Here is a 22995-nt window from a genome sequence, read left to right as displayed (position 1 = left end):
GATGCGCCTGACCTGCCTTTTAAATGAAAAGAGGGCTCTATGAAGCAGGTAAGAAGGGAGTTCATTCCAGGCCTGGGGAACTGCGAGAGCAAAGGCACCATGAGGGGAACCGAGTCTTTCCAATGACCTATCTGGTTTTCCCCATATGAAGACCAATCACCACCTGCTCGGAGTCTCGGCTGCCGCGTGGCTGCGGGCTAATTGGCTCGCGTGGCTGCTGCAAAACGCACGCTTGGCTAGCACGCTCCCAGGTGGGCCAGACACCGCGCGAGGCACTTCCCCAGCCCGCCACATTCCAGCCAGTCCAGAGCCTGGCCAAACTCTCCAGCCTGGGCTCCCCAGCCCGCCGAGGAAACGCCGCAGCAGCTGGAGGTCTGGGACGAGTTGGGGAGCCTGAGCCCCGCCCCTCTCGGGTTCGATGGGGGCGGGGCGACCGGGGGCGGGGAGCTGGGGCCGCGCTGGTGTGAGCTGTGGCTGTGGCGGCGGCCCCCGCGGCTCTGCTGGAGCTGGCCCGGGGAGGGGGCTACGGGACTCGGCCACGACCCCCGAGACCTCCATGTTCGCCCTGCGTACCCGCCGCGGCGCGAAGATGCTCCCCCGGTGAGGGTCGTCGAGCCCCCTTTTCCCTGCCCCGCAGTGGGGGAGGAGGCGCGTAGGGAGCGGCCCCCCTAGCCCCCTCCCTCGGCCCCCTCCCTCGGCCTCCTCCCCACCCCCAGCCCCAGCCCCCTCCTCCTGGGCTCGGGGGCCGGGGCTGGGCGAGGGTCGCGGGCCTCCCCGGGGCTCGGTTCAGCCCCGTGCGGAGCTTCCCGGGACGGGACGGGGCAGCAGGTGCGGGGCCTGCCCGGCCGCGGGGGCGACGTTGGCACAGTCGCGCTCCCTTTCCTGTTTGTGACTTCAACCTTCAGGGTCCGAGGCTGGGCTACCCTCCCCACCGCGGGCGTCCCCGGGCCCCTCGGCCGGAGGGTCCCTGTCCGCCGTCTCTGGTCCGGAAGGAGAGGTTGGGGCCCCTGCGGTCGCTGGGGGGATTGGGGGGAATTCGGGGGAGCTCTGGTAGAGCTGCACCGGGCGGACCCAAAGGAGACTGCGGAGCCCTGTGCGGCTGTCCTGGGTCTGGAGGTGACCCAGTCTTCCCCCAGCCCGGGCCGCCCTGTGAGCTTTCCAGGCTGGGGCGGGGGCGGCGTCGGCAGTATCCCCTTCCCCTCTTCCCTCTCCTCTTTTTTCCTTCTCTTTCTTCTTTCCTTCTCTTTTCCTTTTTCCCTTCCTTTCCCCCTTATTTCTCTTCTTTCGTCTTTCCAGTCTTCTCTCCTTCCTCTCCTTTCCCCTTCTTTCCTTTCCCCATTTCTTCCTTCTCCCCTTCTCCTTCCTTTCCTCAAGCCCTTCCATCCTTTCATCTTTCCTTCCCCCTTTCCGTTTCCCCCCTCCCTACTTCACCCTTTCTCTTCCTTTCTCCCCTCTTTCTGTTTCTGAAGCGCTCTTGCTGCCCTCCAAAATGCACGTCCGTCCTGGCTTGGTGTGCCTTGGGGAACTACGTTCTCCCTCCCACCCTTCTGCCTGTTCAGGATGGGAGAGATTCTCCTCGGGAGTGGGGGGCGGGGGGGGGGGGGGAGAGGAGGGAAAGGTGGGGGCCGAGAGCTTCCTCTCGGGACAAACGTGCGCGGCTGCCACTGCTCCCCCGGGAGAGGAAGGTGGCGGGCACGGGAGAACCCAACTGTGCTTCGGAAGTCACTCTCGAAGAGCCGATTTGGCCGTGCTGAACTGGTGTCACCGCAGCATGGCCCCAGCCCCACGCCTGCACGCTTTGGGTCTGTGCACTGTGGATTAGTTCATATTTGGGGGGAAGGAAAGACAGCTAGCGCAAGCCTCCCAAACTTTGTCTGCCATGTTTTACGCAGTAAGAACCTACCTCGTCGGAAAAATGTGCTGAAAGAGCAGATTTCTGAAATAACAGACATTTTTTTTTCCCTGAGGAAGACTTAGTAAGATGAAGTGCACAGATGTTGATATAAGATCTGGCCATTTTACAACTTCAGTTGAATAGTTTCATTTCTTAAATAGGAAATATTTCCATCTTAAAATACCTGATTTTTTGAGGGAGAAATACTAGTGACTTTAAGTCATAGCTAGAAAGCTGTAGGAAAAGCCTAAGATCAGAGTTGAAAGGGACTTGGAGGGACTGTCGTCAGTTTTACTGGGGGTGGAGGTGGGGCACATTGGAGTTTAATTGATTTACACAAAGTCTTATACTCTTAAAGTCAGCTTTGGGATTTGGACCTTTGGCCCTAGAGCCTTTGTTCTCTCCATTTTGAATCACACTGCCCCTCAGGTGAAGTTAATATTCTCTTAGCTTAGTGTTCAGAGTCCTAGGGCCTAGGTTCAAGCCTTGGCTTTCCCTTGACTACTGTCTCTTTGAGTGACTTTCGTTAAGTCAGTTTCCCCTGGGATCTGCTCCCCCTTGGTTTTTTCATCTGAGAGAGTGAATAGACTTGGCTAAAGTTTCTAATAGTTCAGTATCCTACAATTGCAATTCTGTAACAAGGCATTTTTGCATCTAATACATTTTTGATATCTGCATTCAATCAATCAACAAACATTTAGGAAGCACTTAACTCTGTGCCAGGTGCTTTGTTAAACTCTGGGGCTACTGAGAAATGTGACAACAGCCTCAGTCTTCTAGGATCACACATCCTAATGAGGGAGACAGCATGGAAATAGAGAAATAACTGATGTTTGATTTAGAAGTTAAAACATTACAGAAAAGATAGTAGTAGTATTTTGATTAACTGTAAGGGTGAAAAGAGTTCGGTGCAAAAATGTTTTTTCCTTGGTTGTCTGTTTGCACAGTTCCAACTTTACCTGGAGTCTCTGAAAGTGCTAGTTACCATTTCTGTATTTTTTCTTCATCATCTACAAATACTTTGGCTTTGAAGTGAAGTCATAGGAGAGTTAGCATAAAATGATGTGCCAGTTTAATGTGGAAATATTTTTAGAATTGTAATTTCCTATGGAAACTCAATTTTCAATTAAGAAACTGCACTGGTAAATATTCATATAGGAAAGTATATCATGTACAAGCTTTTTAGTCTCTGTCTTAGTTTGTTATTAAGTCCAGGTGCCAGGAGAGAGTTGGATTGAATATCATACACGACATTAGTAACTTGGTGTGTGTGACCCTGTGACTCTGGGCTTCAAGTCCTGCCACATGCCAGGCATTGTCCTAAGCCCAGTGGATAGAAGGAGAAAAGTGAAATGGTTCTTGACCTCAAGGACATCCTATTCTAATGAGGGAGACAACCTATACATACATGAGTATTTATAGGATATGGACAAAATGAATCCAAGGTAGGTTAGGGAAGGAGGGCACTACCATCTGAGTGCATCAGGAAAGATGTCATGTAGAAGGTGGCACTTAAGCAGAGCTTTGAAAGAAAGTAGGGGGATCCAAAAGGTGGAGGTAAAGAGAGAGAATGTTTCTGGCAAGGGGAATAGCCAGTGGAAAAGCACCAGAAATGGAGGGTTATTTGAGCAATAGTCAGAAGGCCTGCTTGATTTGGAGTAGAGTGGCATGGTTAGACCTGAGCTTTATTTAGGAAAATCCCTTTGGTGGCTGTTTGGAAGATGGAGTAGAGAGTGAGGAGAGACTTAAGGCAGGAAGACCAAAGGGGAGGTGAGAGGTCATGAGAACTTGAGCTAGAGTGGTGAGAAGGGGAGTTTAGACTATAGAGTTGTGATAGGAACTGATGGAAGTACATAGGGTGGAGGAAAGAGGATGAGGTCCAGTTCCCTTTTGAATTTGGGCTCTGTGTTGTATTTTCTTCATCAGGGTGGGAAATGGGTTTCATGAGCATACTTCTTCCACTTTTATCTCTTGCCCAGTGTTTATTGCCCAGGAGTCTTTAAATAGGGTTATTTTCTTTGAAGGAAACTTGAATGATTTTCATGAAGGAATCAATGGTAAAACCTGATAAAACTTCCTTACTTGGAGCTGTGTTAAATGCTGGAGATAAAAATGCAAACAATCCTGCACTCAAGCAGTTTACATTTTATGGGGGGAGGCTAACCCATAAAGAAGAACCTGAAAGCTGAGAGTGGAGTTTGAGTATTACTAGTTAGGAAATGGTCAGCAAGTGACTGAGCTGGTGTAGAGCTCAGCATCCTAGGCATACCACCCAAGGTTCTGTGGGAGCAGAATGGTCAGTGATGCAATGGCCTTGATTCAGGTAGAGATGACTGGAAAGATTTTGTTCACAAAGGAGAGTTTGCATAGAAATCCGTTGTTATTAATGTACTCTCAATGGCCTTTTTTGGATATTTATAAGGTTTGAGGTTTTTTTTTCATGTTTTTGGTGTATTCTTTCTGAGACACCTTGTATATATTAGTCCCTCAGCACCCTCAAATTTGTGTTACCTCTGGCATCAATCTCTTCTCTATTTATTTGGTCCAACTCTGACTGCTTTTCTCATCTTTGTTCTCTTAAGGGACATTTCTGTCTCCTGGAGTTAAAAGTGATGTTGACGGAGAAAACAGTTTTATTGATTTTTGCCCAATTATGCAAATTAATGCTCCCATAAAATTTAAACAAATGTAATCAGAGCAAAATTGCATTATTTTCATATTTGAAAATAGACTCAAAATAAGGACTTATTTTGGAAAGGTGAAGTCTAAAGGAAGGAATGTGATAATTTGAACAATATTGGGGAAACATGAATATACTCACCATTTTAGGGTATGCTAGATTTAAGGGCATTCCTGAGCTTGAAAAAGGGTAAACTTTAAGATAAAAGAGAAACATTTTGATGTGTATAAACTTACTCTACCTCAGGAAGTTATACAGGCTAAAGATGAAAAGGTTAAAGAACAATTTAAACAGATTGGTTACACACAGATAGATGTTATAGAAAAAATAGGGTTAGACTTTAAAGGTCAACATTGAACCTTGAGATGATGCTCTGAAAGGCAACCATGCCTTCTCCCAAAATATTTTTTTTATTCTCAGAAATAAAGTACTGGGACAATTATATTTCCATGTATTTGTACTTAATAATTGTCTTCTTTTCTCTTTAAGGATTTCCATTTTCTGTTACCAGATGGACATTAACTGAAGGGATTTCAGAAGCACTGTAACAATTGGGATGTTGCGGCAGACTGGTGGAAGCAACAAGCATGGTTTATCATTTGGCCGATTCTCTCTATGTAATCTTTTCACTCTTCTTAATTCTGGAAACTGGAGGATGGGCCACTGTACCAAGAACAACTCTTTGAGCAGCATAAATTCCAGCCCAAATTGCTGTAACAGCCCCATTATTGATCCAGAGTATGTGAAGCAGTTGGTCAGTGATGTCAGAAAGTTTGCAGAGTTGTTGGTGTGTTTGAAAGAAGCTATCCTCTCAGAAGGTGTGTACCACCTGTTTTTGTCTTTGAAGCATCCCAGGAATAGAAAACCAAATCTGTGTAATTACTTATGTTTATGTGTCTCCAGCATTGTTGGTAACAAAATTTAACTTCAGTTATTGACTGTCTGGTTTGTTACAATTATTGTTTTAGCACAGTTGTTATTTATATGGTATAGTAGTTGTGACTTTTGAGTGCTTTCCTCCACTCAAGCACAATGTAATCTCTTTGCCAGTTGGACCTAATGTAACATGTAGCTGAGAGCTGGTAAATCTAAGGAAGCCAGGAGACAACAGTATTCAGCCTTCAGATATGCCTGTTTGGGATAGAGAAACTATAAGGGCTTTGTAGTTTAATCTTTTTAAGCTAACTTCAACTCAATTCATTGGTCTTTAGTAGAATAACATTTTTATAATTCAGAAGCACATTATTGATATTTTAGCTTAGATTCTCCAAGGTCATCAAATTTGAATTATGTTCTTCTTCCTAAATTAGGCTTATTTGAGTGTAGCTTTTAACCCATCAATTATTATACCAGAATATAATCGTAGGGTTAGGGTTACACAGAAGGATAGAAATGACTCCCTAAGATTTATCCCAGGAAAGTTGTCTTGAGAGAAAATAAATACTTTCCTGTTAAGGACTCTGCAGGGAAAATAGATTCCCATAAGCAATCAGTAAGCATTTATCAGATCCCTAGAATGTGCTCAGCACTGCTGTGCAGTAGAAATACAAAGGTAAAAATGAAACCATTGCAGCTCTCAGAGGGCTTACTCTTTATTGGCAAAGATACATAACATAAAAAGTTTACAAATATAGATAACATAATTTTGAAGAAAAGGCATTTCCAGCTGAGGAATCAGGAAAACTTCAAGCAGAATATGTTGTTTAGCAGAGCATTGAAAGAAAAAAGTTAAAGGCCAGAGATGAGGAGGCATGGGGAGAGAGCCAGTTGAAAAGCATGAAGAGAACAGGAAGGCAGGAGCCAGGTTGTGCAGGGGTCTTTCAAAGACAAGTAGACATTTCCATCTCCTCATACAGGCAATAGGGAGCCACTGAAGTCAGACATGTGCTTTAAGAAAATCACTTTAGTTGCTGTGTAGAGGATGAATTGGAGTAAAAAAAGAGTTGAGGAAGGAGACCAGTTAGGAGGTCATTAGGACAGACCAGGTGAGAGATATTGAGGACAGAATTAGGGAGGTGGGCATGAGAGGAAAGAGAAGAGGATGGCTATGAGTGATTGTGAGATGAGAATGGACAAGCTTTGGCAGATGATTAGGTATGTGGGATAAGAGAGAGTAAGGAGACAAGGACAATGCCAAGGTTGTGACTGAAAAAGAAAGAGGGATGGTTTTGTGAGGAAACATAACATGATATGGTGGATAGGATGGTGGACTTGAATTCAGGAGGTCTTCAGATCCAGCCTCATACTCTTACTAGCTATATGACCCTGAGCATGCCACTTACCTTCCATAGAGTAGTTTCTTCATCTGCAAAATGAGGTTAAAATAATTTACCTCTAAACTTCTTTTCAGCTTTAAATCTATGATCCTGTGTTTCTTTGAGTTCTCTTTTGTGCTTTTTGAATTTGAGAATGTCAGTGGGACATCTGGTTCAGAATGTCTAGTGGGCAGTTGGAGTTGGGTGACTAGAACTTAGGAGATACTAGGACAGGATATATCGATTTGGGAATTAGCTACATTTATTGTTGTTGTTCAGTTTCAGCCCTTTATGACTCTTCCTGACTGATCCTATTTGGGGTTTTCTTGGCCAAGATACTGGAGTGGTTTGCTCATTTTATAGATGAGGAAAGTGAAGTAAGGAAGATTAAGTGACTTGTCCACGGTCACACAACTAGTAAGTACCTGAGGCTGGATTTGAACTCAGGGCTTCCTAACTCCAGACTTGGGGGAGTGCACTCTGGTACACTGTCTAGCTGCCCAGTTATCTACACAAAGATATAACTGAACTCTTTGGAACTAATGAAGTCATCAAGTCAGAGATTGTAAAGAGAGAAGAATGAATGGCCCTTAATAGAGCCATGGGGTCACAGCTACACTTAAGGGTCATTAGGCAGGCATTGAATCATTGTTGGTGAATGTGAAGGTACACTCAGGGAGGATAGCCAGGGCTTAGCAGTGTCACTAAAATCAGGAGGAAGAAAGAGTGGTCAGCAGCCTCAGATGCCACAGTCAGCAAGGATGAAGATGGAGGAAAAGGTGGTCAGATGTGACAGTTAAGGCTGGATCTCTAGCTGATAAATTACTCTTGATTCTTGATTGGGTGATAAATCTGGGGAAGACGGACCTCAGAGGAGGAAGCCTTGCTGAATGATGGGGGCAGAGGGAAAGCCTTGAAGGCACAAGAAGTGTTCCCCCCTCCAGAGCCAGTGTGCCATGGAATTAGGACAAGGGTGGTCATGGATGCTGTGTTTTATGAGGGGAGCAGGATCTCTGAGAGTGCTGGAAAGAGGAGGGGTGGAGGAAGCGGTTGTCGCATTTTATGTGTACATAGTAAATTCTTCTGATATGAGGGGCTGTAAATCTGAATCATACAATTAGCTTATGATTATTACCTTGCCACTTAACTCACCCTTGCACTTTTTAATTCTTCTTTTCCCCCTACTTTAATGATGGTGAAAAGTAAATAACACAAACTTGTTAACTAAAAAGAAAAGCAGAGGGCTTGGCTTTTAAGCAGTTTATTTCTTCACTTTGGATGGTATGGGAGTGGAATGAAGATCTCATAGGACCATAGGTATAGAGTTGGAGGAGATCTTTAAAGGGCATGTCAACCAACTTTCTCATTTTATTTATTAGTAAACTGAGACCCAGAGAATCCGAGTGACTTCTCCAGAGTCACACTGTAAACAACAGAGATGGAATTTAAATCCAGGTCCTCTGACTCCAAATCCAATTCTTCTTCTACTCTACCACACTTTTAGAATGTTTACCAAAACATGGTAAAAACCAAACCACTTGAGTTGGTAAAATGGAAAAAATTCTTTATGGATGTGAGATGTTGATACAGGCATTTATTTTTTGCAAATAAATCATCTGCAGAGACGTTTATCTTGTGCTGATGTTATTGGAAAAGGAGTAAAAGATTAGGTGTTAACTTTCCCATTTTTAATAGCTTAACTTGGAAGTATTATTGTGATCAACCAGATGGCTCCGTTGTTCATCATTTAATTCAGGAAATGCCATAGCTGGGCAGGATCTCAGAAACTGAGTTGAAAAAGAACCTTAAAAGGCTTCTTCCTTAGGTCTCTTGTTTGAAAACCAAGAGACTTGAGGTGCAGAGGGGTGCTACTAAGGGGCACTCTTGTGACTTCCAAGCTCAGGGCTTTGTCCTGTATCAGTAGGACACTTTGTCAGATTACTGTCCCTTTTTCTGTAGGAGATAGAGGTTAGCACAAGAGTTCTTCTTAACTGAATTCACCTTGTTGGGGTTTTTAATATTTTATTAACTTCCATATGAAGTAAAATTTACTTTTATCTAAGGTATTACATTTTATTTATTTTTTAATCTATTAATTTTTAGTTTTCAGCATTCACTTTTATAAGATTTGGCCCTCTTCATTTTTCCTCCTCCCTTTCCTCCTTCTTCCCCAAGATGGCATGTAACCTGATAAAGGCTATCCATGTATAATCATATTAAACATATTTCCACATTAGTCAAGTTGTAAAGATAACATTTTAGACTATATTCATCAGATGTGACAGAGTATGTTAAGTTGGTTAATTTTGCACTTAGGACATATTCTATCCTTTGTTTCCTGCCTGTATTTGTTATCTTTAATCATTCATTTTACAAATAGAAAATGCTACTAATTTAAAAATAGTTGGTATGCTTCTCATCACTAACAGTTTTTTGTTTTAATTCTTTGGCAGTCCAGAAAAATAGGATGGGAGAGAATAGCTGGCTGTAATGGCAGTGGAGATAAAAATGTAACAAATAAAAGCTAGCAAGAGGAGATCATCCCAGGAGATAAAAGTATTAGAGTATAGAAACATGTTGAGTCATTGAAATTTTAAAAACCCTTTAGAAGTAATGTGCAGTATACAAGGAGGCCTTTTTTCTAAATCTTAAGTTCTTGATTGAATCTCAAGAAGTAGGACTTCCTGATAAGTAACCTGAAATTTTTGACAGGTAAATTTAGAAGAAATGAAAATTTGCTAACCAGTTATCAGTGAAAACTTGGCTGGAGTTTATTAATATAAAAACCACTAACTATTCCTATTACTTTTGAATATTAAATGTCGAGTTGCTTTTGTTTTGTTTTTTTAATGCCTCTCCAACAAAAATAAGAAATGTATACCTTTAATTCTCTTGTCAGAACCTGTGAGTTAGTTTCAGGGCCATGGCATTGAGGACATCTTCTGAATGATGAGAAAATTTTTTTTTTAAGATTTGAGTTAGATTTTAGTCTTGATGATAGTTTTCAATTTATAATGATCTGAGAAGGTCATTATTAACTTCCATATGAAGTAAAACTACCTCACAGCATTATTGTGAGCATCAAATGCGATGGTGACTGAAGTGCTTTGACAGTTAAAAGTAATTTGTAAATTTGATTTCTAGCCCCATTGCCCTAGCATATGTACCTTTTGATTTGGGAGAAATCATGTAGTCATTTGAGGTTTCAGCTTAGATCTAATAGTGAAGTCACCATCTCTGTATTGGGGAAAAAATAATAATCTTGTAAAAGCACTTTTGATATTTTGTTCTCCTATCAGGGAATAGAGAGAAGTGGAGTGTCTATCTCCTTACATTTTATCTTTTTCTCCACCCTTTACAGAAAAGATGCCCTCATTTTCACAGTGTTAGTTACTTTTCTGTTTTGTTTGAAATATTTTAATCATTTAGTCTAGAGATGAGCAGATAATTGTCAGTTTATGGTGTAATCAAAATAGTCTCTTGAATAGATGCTTTAATGTATTTGTCTTTATTACTCATCATCAGAATTTTACTTAATTGACATGAATGTTGAATCATGTTACTAAGGGTCTCCATCTAGTTTAATAGACTTGATTTGCATTCAGATTTCCTTTGTAGTGAGCCAGGCTCCCAGAGATAAGAGATTCTCATATTCTGTGTAGAACATTGCTTATACATTGTATTTCTCCATGAACTGACTCTGCATTTGATGGAAATCACTTTTTGCCATCTGGAAAAATACATTGCTTTCCTTGGGAACCCTGAGAAGAACTCAGGAGACCAGACTTAGCAACTGTACTTCTGTAACATCAAAGGAAAATGTTGGAAGGAGAGCTAGCATGGAAGCAAATTCAAGAGAATTGAACTTTGGAAATAAGAATTTGCAGTATAGCTAGAAAGTCTTTCCTTTTACGTGTGTGTGTGTGTGTGTGTGTGTGTGTATACACACATATATATGCACATAACAAATATGTGGATCAAACTGCCTTCTTGGGTATGAGCAGATTAAATTTCAGTCACATAATAAAGCATGATGTACAGTATAGAGGGCTAGTAGACTGGAGTGAGACTTGGGTTCCAGGACATAATTTTCATTAATAAAACCATGTGACCTTGGGAAACCTACACAAGTGCTATTTGAGGACTCAGTTTTCTCATCTGTGAAACAAAGGACTTTAGACTATGTATAACATATTCTGTGAATATGCAATTTATAGTTTTTGTTCAGATTGTGAAATTAAACATTTTAGTGAATATTTCACATTCAACAGGAAATATTGTTGCTGTAGAAGTAAAGATTTGTTTGCCAAATAGAATGAATACTGAATTTGATACAACTTAGTAAATTATTCTGTTTTTTGGTTTTTTTTGCTAGGACTTTTTAAAATGTGTTTTTTGTGGTGGTAGTTTTTATCAACAGTGTTTATGGAACCTTGACATTCAGAATAGAATTCTTAGGGTAAAAAGTGTTGGTGAACTGCTTTCTAAAGACTTACGTAGTCTCTTGTGCTGATTTCTTTAAGGATATGCTGCACATGGTACTCTAGCAGATGGTATTTTAGTTGATTCTAATTTTTAAAATTTCTAACTAAAGGTAGGCAGAGTAACGTAGGAAATTAGAATAGCCTCTCCATTCCTTGCTTGGAAATGGTTACATAGAAATTCTTAAGTTACATATTTTCAGCATAAGGTTGCTAATGTAGTCTTTATACTTGTAGCAGGTGTGGAGTCTGCAGTTTTAGATCTCTATCTGGTATCATTAAGGTGCATTATGAATAATTACAAGGGTAACTTTTACATCTCATATTAAAATGCTGAAGCACTCAATTATGGGTATGTGCTTGCAGTTTAATTACAACACTGTATATGAATATACTTGCAGTATAACTAACTACTAATTCAAGTTTGTGGTCAGTGACTACCTTTGGTGTATATTATTGCATATTTCAGTGGGTCAGTCTAGTTAATTTTAATTAATAAAAAGTTTTTAGGTAGTATCTGGTTTCCTAAATAAGTTTTATACAGTTGATAATGCTTTCAATATTGATGACTTGTTTCAAAATGTACTTGAACTTATTTCCTAATAATAAAGCTCATCTTTTTCAGTACGCCTTTTTTAAGGGATTTATACTGCTTAAGCACTAATATGGAAACTCTTGCTTTAGGAAATTAATTATGTATAGTAGGAATGTTAGTTTCAGCAAACATTGAATTTAAAGTGGGATGTTACAAGACAAAATTGGACTCCCACAAACACTCCCCAATATCATCTCTCCAAATCTGTTCATTCTTCTGACTTTTGTTCATTTAGTAAACTGACTTCATTATTTCAGACAATGGAATCTTATTCAAAACCTGAATATATTTTTACTTCATTTTTTCTTACCTCTCTGATCTGTTCAGCCATTATCTTCCTTCTAAATCCTTTTCCTCCTCTCAGTACCATTAACTTAAAGAACCTCATTTTTCTCTCTTTTTTATTCTCTCAACTATTAAAGTGATGCTCTTACTGGTCTTTTCAGGATTAGCTACTCATTTACTTTATCCTTCACATTGCTGCCAGGCTTATTTCCCTGCAGAGTGTGTAAAGTGCTTTTGTAAATATCAGATTGCACTATGAATGCGAGCTATTCCTTTTTGCCTTCATGTACTTATTATTTCCCCTTAATTGATCATCACTTAAACAGTTGGGAAACCAAATCAAGGGGATTGACTCAAGTCTGTAGAGTCCTACAAACAGAAGAAGATTATCTAAGAGGTCATGAATTCTTTGACCATGGCAATTACGAAGCAAAAGGAAAAAAAATACTCCTTCTAGGTTACTTCGGCCAGAAATTCTTTAATTATTTTTAACTTTAGTTATAGTTTTCTTTAGTTAGTTAATGCCAGTTAGCCTGGTACTCAAGGTCTACAAGTGCCACCCAACTTTACCAGCTTTATTTCATGTTACTTATTCTGTATACTCTAGTAATCTCTGCCCCCAGAACAAACCCTGCTCTTTCTCAATTCTGTTTTTGCTCATATTGTTTCCTGTGTTGGAATGGATTCCCTTGAATTCCTCCTTTTCCTTTAAAACCCAACATACAAGCCTGAAAACTTCCCAGATTCCTCCCTAGTCATCAACTTCTTTCCCTTCCTTGGTTTTTATGTTATGCTTTGTGTATTTGTGATGCATATCTTTAGCACTTGCAGTATTGTTTTTTATGTTATAAGTTTGTATATTTGTATACTCTGTAAATAGAGTGATATTCTGTACTTTTGATGAGGAAACTGAGGCCCCAAGAAGTTGAGTGACTTGGCTAATGTCAAGGCTAATGCTCCATAGCAAGGAGCACACAACCAAGGTGTGAACTCAGATCCTTGAACTACAGATCCAGGGTTCTTGTCATTGTGCCCTGCCTGCATCATCAACAGTAGCTAAAGTCCCCCTCATGTGGCGTTCTCTGCACATAGGATGTATTTAATATCCATTTCTGGAACTGAATTTAGGGTAGTTATGATTTGTAGAAAATGTAGCTCTTTCACATGGAAAAAGGGATACACGTAATGGAAATATAGATGCTGGCAATCTTCACGGTGGAATACTTTTCCTTGCAGTAGTCCAGAGATACCTATAAGTACTGCCTTCCTGTCTCAGGAACTTTCATTTACCGTGAATACTATGGTTGAGCAGATTTAACCTGTTCTTTCCTTCTTAACCCCCTTCCCTTCTCTGCCATTGCTCTGTGTAGCGGAATCCCCTCAGGCAGGCCTCTTTCTATTGTGATGCTGTGTTACCTTCTGGAATTTCCATCAAGACTCATCACTGTACTTCTCTTCTCCCCTCTTACTCCCATCAAAAGCCAAGGGCTATAAGCTCAAGTCTGAGCAAAGGCTCTGAGGTGAGCAGTCCTCGCAGGGTTTCCCCAAGGTAACTATTAGTACTTTCTCTGCTTCATTTGGGCTTTTGGTCCTATTGTGAGAACTCCCCCACTATTTATAACATGGTTTTAATGGGAAATTGCATTCTGAATTTCAAGTAAATGATTTATACAAATGAACTTTTAGAACAGAAGTTCTAAAGTTAGGGACTTCTTGCTCTTTGTAGGTAAAGCTTATTTGATCTTTGCAGGGAGGGGCGCGGTACAATTTATTTCTAGTGTTAAGCTGCCCTAAGAACATAACCCATTCCAGAAAGATTTGCTTTTTTACTCTTAAGGGCAGTTTTGAAGGAGCTAATTCTTAAAGGAATAGTTTAAATTTTTAAAATATGAATTGAACAGCATATGTTGCTTCACAGTGGTCTAAAAGAAAAGGTACCATTACAAAGTTAATCTAATTTCTACACTGGAATTAAGTAACCTTTTTGCACATAGAATTTTGTATTTGATGTTTAGACGTATCCAGCAATTTTATGAAGATAATTGCAGATAATCTATATCTTATTGTTGCAACCTTTCAGTAACTAACAAGAGTGAATAATGAATTTTAAAACAACTTTTGACCACAGTCTTGATCCTCATTTTCATCTAATTGTCTAATTAATGCTGTCTGAGAGTTTGGTTTTGTCCACTTCAGCTAAACTTAAATGGTTTAATAACGCTGAAGACTTCTGAATAAAATAGCATCTAAAAGAACATTCTTTTTCTTTATAACATCATAATTCTTGTCATGAGATTTACTGGTGATTTACTCCCAAGTCCCGTTTCTGTTTGTGTCCTGAGGAAAAGACAGAATATTTGTTGTGAAAAATTGTATGTTGACTTTATTCAAAATCATGAAACAGATATGGAACCAGGAATTAATTATTTGATATTATTAAGTCACACTAAATCCTTTCACGAATGGAAAAATCTACTTGAATTTTGTAGCATCTTTATTGGAATTTGGTATCAACTACTCGTGGTATTTTGAAACATCTGTATAGGAAATAGGTCTAATTCCACAAATCCATTTTTTAAGAACATAAAATGAACATCATATGAATTTATTAGGTACAGTTGTTTTTTTTTTTAACATATATAAGAAATACAACCAAACTGTTGCTTTCAGAGCTGCCCTGTTTGTGTTTCCTTCTCAGTTCCCTGATGTTTTAAAACAAATCCTTCCAGAGACTCTTTTCCAGTGACACTGTTTACAAATTTCCTTCTTTTTCTCAATCCCTCTCCCCATGAATTAACAAAAAAAAAAAATAGCCCTTAGAGAAATAAGTGTAGTCACGCCAAACCAATTCATGCAGTTACCGTGTCCAAAGTAAAATGAACGTTTCATTTTGCACATGAGTCCATCTCCTGTGTTAGGAAGTGAGTCCCTTGGTTTATTATCCCTCCTCTGGTTCCCTTGGTTGAGCTCTGCATTTATAAGAATTCTTAAATCTTTCAATAGTGTTTCTTTACAGTACTTTTACTGTATAAATGTTTGCCTGGTTCTGCTCACTTCCCCTTCTCAAAGTTCGTACAAATCTTCCCAGGTTTGTACGCAGCCATCACTGAGATAATTTCTTATATAACTGTGATATTCCTTTCATTCAATATGCCATAATTTGTTCAACCATCCCTCCCCAGTGGTGGGCATCTCTTGATCCTGCTTCCAGTTCTTTGTTAGAACAAAAAGCTGTTTTAAATAATTTTGTATATGTTAGTCTTTTCTTCTTTCTCTTCTCATTTCTACATATTCAGAAGGTTAGTGACTTAGAAGGATCAGAATTCCAAATGACTTTCCAGAAATGGCTGAACCAGTTCACAGTTTAGCCATATCTAATGTTAATACAGCTTTATACAGTAAAAATAATTCAATTTTTAGCCTCTTCCTAAAGAGCCAGTAAGGACCCACAGCATGTAAAATAGTAAGAAAACAATTTTGAATGTACCTTTCCAGTAGCTCCACAGATGGACTAACTTGAAAGCTTTTTTCCTCAAAGCTGAATCTAAAATTATCTGAGTCACAAAGGGATGCTTTGTAAATGCTATGTAACTAATTTTATGAAGGCATGTAGACTTAGAGTTTTAAAACTTTCCAAATCACCTATTTATTCAGCTGAGCCTCACAGTTTAGCTTGTTGGATAAAGAAAGTTTTGGATAATAGATAAAAGCTGAGGAGTCAGAATATGTTAGTTCAAGAGAATGTTAAACATTTAATGTTATAGGTGCTCCTAAAAATATCTTAATGTCATTTTAAATAGGAAGAAGCAGGTATGCAATGCATTGTGCTGGGCCCGGCGTTCAGGAGAACCTGAGTTCAAATCTAGCTTCAGATATTTAGATAGTCACTAGCTATGCGACCCTGTGCTGGTCACCTCACCTTGGCCTTCCTCAGTTTCCTCAACTGTAAAAATGGGATAATAATGCTACCTATCTCCCATAGTTATTGTGGGAATCAAATGAGATAATAATTGGAAAGCTTTTATATAGCACAGTGTCTACCATAAAGTAGGCATTATAATACATTGTGTGTATAATAGGTTGGTAGTTGTTAAGGTGACGCCTATAGAAGTGAAGTGACTTGATCTAGGCTGCTCAGCTCATTGAGTGTGGAGCCTGGTCTAGACCCTAAGTCAGTCACTCAGCTAATTTAGTGTTGAGTCTGGTTTGGAAATGAATTTTTTTACCATCTTAGTAATTAATATAGTTGGGTTACTCCCTTGTATAGCTTCACTAGTTTCAAAGTTCTTTTTCACTTCATGCTGCCATGTCTGTGAAGATTGTTAGCTTTTTTATGCATTCTGAAAATTTCCTGGATCTTTCCATTTTAGAATGTCTAAGCTCAATTGAGTGGTATGATTGTCATTTTGAAGTATTGTCATTTTTACAAGTCAAGGGAAATACCATGGTTTTCTTATTTATTTAAACATTTCTATGACGTGTTTGCAATCTAAACACTGTAGCATTGTGTGTTAACTTCTGAAAACCAGAAAGTGGAACTGACTAATCTGTTTTCAATTGATAAGCTGAATGAAACAAACAAAAAAAGTGAATGGCATCAAATATATTGAAATTTGAGTTTCCATCTTACAAGGAAATTAGATACACAAATAACAAGGAATTTTAAAAGAACTGAGTTATTTTAATTTTTCTTGAGTGAAGGCAAATTGAGTTTTAATTCACATGAAGGACTTTTTGACAAAATTCAGTCTTTGAATATCTGAATTTGAATTCAGAACTTTGAATATTGTGTTCTGTAGATTTTTGCATTATCAAGATTTGTTTGTGTGTAGAAATGAAATTGAAACCCAATTTAATTTTAATGTGTCAGTGAATGTTTTTAATTTATTCTGCAGAGATCTGTCAAGTCTAACTTGAAGATTCTAGTCTATCATGCACATAATTTTAAAATATGTGTGTGTATAGTCCCTCATTAGAAACTAAAAATAATCCTGTGAGGTTTGTAGTATAAATGTTATCCCCATTTTACAGATGAAAAAATAGGCTCAGAGAGGTTAAATGATTTTTTTCTGTGGGTATCATCCAAAGGAGGTTGAAAAGCAGTCCTACGATATAGACTGAGGATAATTTTTGTAGTCTCTTAATTTGGTAGGTACTTAATAAATATTTAATTGAATCAAGAATATATGTGAGTTTTGACTATTAAGAGGTATTTTACCCATTTGTATTTTCTGAGTGACTAACACTCTCATAATTATATATTGTAAAAGTTTTTTTATGAAAAGTGACGTGCTAATAAGACATTTGATGTAGATTTTCAGCTCTGAATAGCTTGTAAATTTATAAATTTCTACAGTTTATTATTATTAGGTTAGAGTTATTGTCCCTTTTTATAAACACTTTTGTTTGCTTCGTGTTTTCTAATGAGTTTTTAAAATATTTCAGAAAACATTACATTTTTAGATCTATTTACAAATCTATAAACTCTTAAATTTTCTACTAACGAGTATCACCAAAGTATTGCATTTTTAAGAGTATACCTGCAACAAGCATTTATGAAGTACCTAATGTGTGCCAGGTACTTATGCTTCGTATGCTGCGTATGGAGACAAAAACTAATTGTCCCTGCCCTCAAAGAGTATCATTGCATTCTGTTGTTACTGGTGGTGGGGAGAGCTTACCAGGGAATTAAAGCAAGCAAAGAAGTGGTGAATCAAGGCTTCTGAGGCAGGATAGTGTTGGCTATTCATATGCATGGGCCCTTTATATACATGTTCATAAATGTAAGACCACCAGATATATGTCCTTCCCCATGAAAGAATTATATATTCTTTGATAATTATCATGAAATTAATCCAATAAATATTACATAATGATTATGTGTAGAACACCATGCTAAGTCTTTTAATCACTGTGGATAACATAGAATGTAATGGGTAAGAGCCCTGGATTTGGAGTCAGAGGACTTGACTTCATATCCTGCTTCTGCTACTTCATAGGTCTGTGTGAAATAAATAGAAAATAATATAAATAAAATGAAGGCATCGGACTAAGTGGCCTCTATGGTTCTTCCTAGTTCTAAATCTATGATTCTTTGAAATTAAGGCTTCTAAGAGGCAGAGAAGTGCTAGAACATTTCAGACAAAAAGGATATATTGTTTAGAGGCTAGGTGGAAGAAGATGGGAGTACCCTATAGGAGTAACAGAAAGCCATTTTGGCTGGACAGTATGCTTGAAGGACTAATATATAATAAAATTGTAAAAGTGTGTTGAATGACCCCAATTTCCTGAGTAAAGTGTGCTATGCCACAAAGTTCTCAGCTGTGATAGTGGGGGTTACGTGAGTTTGTTAAAAGTGTTAAGTGTCAAACAAGAGAGTTCATTTGGTCATAGAGGCAATGGAGTTATTGGAATTCATTGAGTTAGGGTAGTGACATACCTAGGCCTTGTTGTACACTTGAGGGAAATAACCAAACACTGTATAGATGTATTCTAGGACAGCTTGAAGAGGGAAGAGATTTGAGGCAGAAAGAGCAATAAGGGGGCCGTTGTAATAATCCAGACTGGAGATGATGATGACTCTATGTAAGGAGGTGCCCATGGGAGTAGAAATAGGGACAAATTTGAGGGTCATTGGGTAGAAAGAACAAGATTTAGCAGCATATTGATTATCTTGGGGTGAATGAAAGTGAGGAATAAGGAATGGCACAAGATTGTGGAACTGAGTAGTTAGAATGATGGTGGTTCTTTTGACAGAAATAGAGATGTTCTGAAGAGGATTGGCTTTGGGGGAACAGAAAATTTCTGTGTTGGACATGTTGAGATGCCTATGATAATCTCTATGTAAGTGTGATGTGGGATTAGAGGTAGATAAATAGATCTGGGAGTAAGCAGCATAAAAATAATTAAACCTATCTGAGTTGATGGCATTGGTAAGACAGTGTAGAATGAGAAGAGCCCCCAAAAAGATCCTTAGGCAATACCCATAGTTATTAGGCATAATATGGGCGATAATCCAGCTAAAGAGGTTGAGAAGAAGCAGTCAAACAAGCAGAAGAGGACCAAAGCTGTGTCACCAAACCCAAGAAGAGAAAGTATTTTAAGAGGAAATGTTGGTCAGCCCTGTGCCATGCTACAAACAAGTCAAGAAGGAGAAGGATTGAGAAAAGGCCATTAGATTTGACAATGAAAAGATAGTTGGAATTCTCGGATTGTTTCATCATGACATCCCTATCCTTGATCCTAGTGCATACTGTAGAATGAATATAAGCTGCTCAACAAATTGAGCAGAAGCCTTTACTTGCTGGAAAAGACAAATAATGAAGAAAATACACAAACATATGATATGTGGTAAATTTTTTCATCACTTTGGGTAACAACAAACTAATTTTGGATTAATTATTTTCCTGGGTTTAAGCAGAAACAAAGAGCAAAACATTCACAATATTTATGTGGTAGAGAGTCAGCCCAGGGCTGCTTATGGCTCTTGGGCCACTTGTGGCATACCAAAAAAATTTCTGGCACCCTAAAAAATGTAGAGGAAAACATCCTTTTTATATAGAGGAAATCCTTTGGCATGCTGCAAGTGCCCTGAGGGGACATAAGCAGCCTGCGGGCCTGTTCTAGAGGAAAAATCAGAGTCTAATGAAGTAATCTTTCTGAATGTCCAACTTGTTTGGGTCAAAAAGGTCATCCAATAACTTAAGGTCATCCAATAAATTACCAGTGCCATTAGCAGTGTGGATCATTTCTAAGGTCAATGAATATAGCCCACTACTCTAGTTGGAAAGCAATCTCCTTTTTTGGCCCTGAACTCAGTAAACATTCTGTGCACTTTTTTCTTTCCTTATTCAAAGTTTGTATCTATATACATGTTATAAAAGCATATTACCATTTTTAAAAAAAGATAATTGGTAACTTTAGAGAGAACAGTTTCATTTGAGTGATGATACTGGCATCCAGACTCAGTGGACTGAGAAGTGAATGGGAGGAAAGGAGATGGAGGCAGTGAGTGTAGAGGACTTTTTCTAAGACTTAATGCAAAGGAAGAGCAGTATAGGATGACAGCATGAGGTGATGGGGCTTGTTTATCATGTCAGAGAAGATGTTTACATGTGTGTAGACCTCATGGAAGTATCCAGTAGTTAGAGTGAAACTGAAAATTAGAGAGAGGGTCTGATTGTGGGAACAGCCTTCTTTGTCCTAGTTGGAGATGGGCAAGGAGGATGAAGAAGATGCACAGTGCCTTGGGGCTCAGAGGTTGGAGTCGGAGTTTAAACTGGAATCATGCCCTGTGTCCTGGGACAAGTTTCTTAACCTCTCTGGGCCTTACTTTCTTCATCTATAAAATGAGAGGTCTAAAGTATAAATGACTTCTGAAACCTCTTCTGACTCTGGCACTGAGAGAATAGGAGAGGATATTATTTAGTCTTATGATGTGTGGACCTAGAAAAGAGGGTGCTGGAAGATGCATGGCCTATATTTTCTCAGTGAAGTGTGCTGCAAGATCCTCAGTTGTGATTTGGAGGGGTAGGATAGTAGTGCAGAGGACAGAAGCAACTCCAATTTAGGATAAGAATTCCTAAAAAGAAGAGCTTCTCATCTCAGCTAATGTTAGAGAAGTCACAGTTTTACAAGTTAGAGATTTGTCGTACAGTGCAACTAAGAACTTAATCACGTTCCTCTTTAAAGGCTGTTCAGGTCAATATTAGTTTTAAGTTGATGCTAGAAAAAATTATAAAGTATTATCCATTGTTCATGATTTAAACGTTTCTGTTTTAATTTCACTGAAGTAACATTTGGAATTGATTGATAATGCTGATTTTTAAAATTAATAAAGTTAACGGTGATGCCATATCGAATAAGATAATTTATATTTTTAGTAAGGCACTCATCTTTCTCCTTTTTGCTTATAAACCTTTTCACAGTGGGAATGACTCTATGTTCCATACTGGTGTTCATTATTGTTAATCATCTTATTATCTGACCACCAATATATCAGTTATAAACAGAATTACAGAAAGAAACCAATGCTTGATTCACAATTGCCTTATGAAATACCAAGTCAAAAAAAAATCTGATGCTTTGTTTCTTAGAAGTTGTTTAGTAGAATTTCTAAATTCTAAAATATCTGTGAATACACTTTGAAAGTATGTTAAAAGATCAATATATTCTAAAGATTTAAAATGCATAGCAGAGCACATCTAGATTAATTGAGTGTGGAATCTGAAGGCTAATACAAAAGTAGGAGGAATGTGGCATACCACATATTGAAATTGATGAAAAGCAGCGCTGTGGTAGACTTTTTCCATGTGGGAGTTAATCTGTGAATTTTAATCTGAAAATAATTGCAAAAGCAACAAATGAATTACCTTGATCAAATCATTCATTTGCTCACTGCAAATGTTTGCTTCTGATTTTAAAAACTAAGAGAATTTTTGCCTTTCTGTGTTTAACTCTTTATCTACAAGATACTGAATTATTTCACAGAATTTAGGTTTGGAAGGGACTTGAGCAGCCATCTATTCTGAAGCCTGCTTAGCTTTTTCATTTTTGTAAAAACCACACTAATGACATATCTGAATATGTCATTCTTTAGTCATAGCACTTGCTTATGTCTTAGCATGTGTGGAACTTCCATAGAATCTTTTTCTTTGTGTTGAGTTCCATATCGGTGTTAGAAGTGAGCCCGTCTAACAAGCCCCCAACAGTGAAAAACATGCTTACCTTAAGCAAAAAACAACATCTGTTGTGAAATCAAGAAAGCTTTTATTAATCTTTACATCCATTCTCCCTGAATGGATGGGCAGCCTCCCCAGAAAGGTTACAGGATGACTACCACACATTCAGAAAGATGGGGCTTCTTATACTGTTTTCCCGAACTTTGGGTCTCCCAAGATACTGTCCCCTGGTCATGTGACTCCATGTTCTCTCTGATAGGCTTTTCCTCACACAACTTATTGAACCTGCACATTAGTTTCTGACCTCTAACCTGTCCATGCTAGGTCGCAACCCTTATCACCTAGAACTGTGGAAACAGAACTTCCTTGTTTCCCACATAGGTAATAAAGAGCAAAGCTCTCCCTTTAGGGTAGCATCTTTTTTAAAAAAAAGTTTTTTCATTTTTATTGATGCCTTACGTCTTCATTACATTACTTTGTGAGCATTTTCTTCCTCTTCTCCCTAGAGTATGCAAAGAGCCATTCTTTGTAAGAAAGAGGGAAAAATTTGTTCCGCAAAATGAATCGACACATGAATGTGCATTCTTCCATATGCATAGACACCCTCACCGCCCCCACCTCAGCAATGATGAGAGGGAGGTACATTTCTCAACTCTTCCTGTCTTTGCAATTTCACAACATTCAGCTTATTTTAAGTCATTGTTCTTTTCGTTTACATTGCTTCGTAATTCTACTTCAATCTTTAAGTCACCTAGCTTTTATTAAGACCTTACTGCATACCAAGAACTATGAGCACTGGAACATCACTTCGTATAACTTCCTATGCACCGCTGAATTCTTTTATTTTTAACTAAATTTTATATTTTTCAGGCAGCAAAACTCTGTTTTCTGTATTTGTAAAGTGTTTAGCACAGTGTCCAGGTCCAAAATAAATAAGCGTGTGTGTATGTGTGTGTGTGTATATGGGGAGAGATTGATTCTGTATTCTTAAGTTTTCCCCATTAATTTATTAGTGTTTCAGCATTAGTCCTCAAGAATCCTAGTTATCATTACACTGATAAGAATTCCAAAGCTTTTCCAAGTTGTTTGTCTTTGTAATATTGTTGTCATTGTACATATTATTTT

General features: G+C 38.7%; 1 protein-coding gene across 3 annotated transcripts in view; it reads left to right on the top strand.

The window, feature by feature from the left end:
• The first annotated feature begins 228 nt into the window (after window positions 1-228).
• LOC140527256 (rho GTPase-activating protein 29-like) overlaps window positions 229-22995 on the top strand; it is an 82844-nt gene continuing 60077 nt past the window's right edge. Inside the window, exons 1-2 of one of the 3 annotated variants that reach the window (XM_072644059.1) lie at window positions 229-372; window positions 5064-5392. In XM_072644059.1, coding sequence (XP_072500160.1) covers window positions 5131-5392 — 262 coding nt within the window. In that variant the 5' untranslated portion in view covers window positions 229-372; window positions 5064-5130. Of the gene's footprint in view, window positions 373-475; window positions 601-927; window positions 998-5063; window positions 5393-22995 lie in introns of those variants that run through there. The other 2 variants (XM_072644057.1, XM_072644060.1) reach the window with 2 other exon arrangements.

This window comes from Notamacropus eugenii, chromosome 2 (genome assembly GCF_028372415.1).
Source record: "Notamacropus eugenii isolate mMacEug1 chromosome 2, mMacEug1.pri_v2, whole genome shotgun sequence".
Lineage (NCBI taxonomy): Eukaryota > Metazoa > Chordata > Mammalia > Diprotodontia > Macropodidae > Notamacropus > Notamacropus eugenii.
The sequence above is the reverse complement of the archived record's forward strand: the minus strand, read 5'-3'. Positions and strand labels throughout refer to the sequence as shown.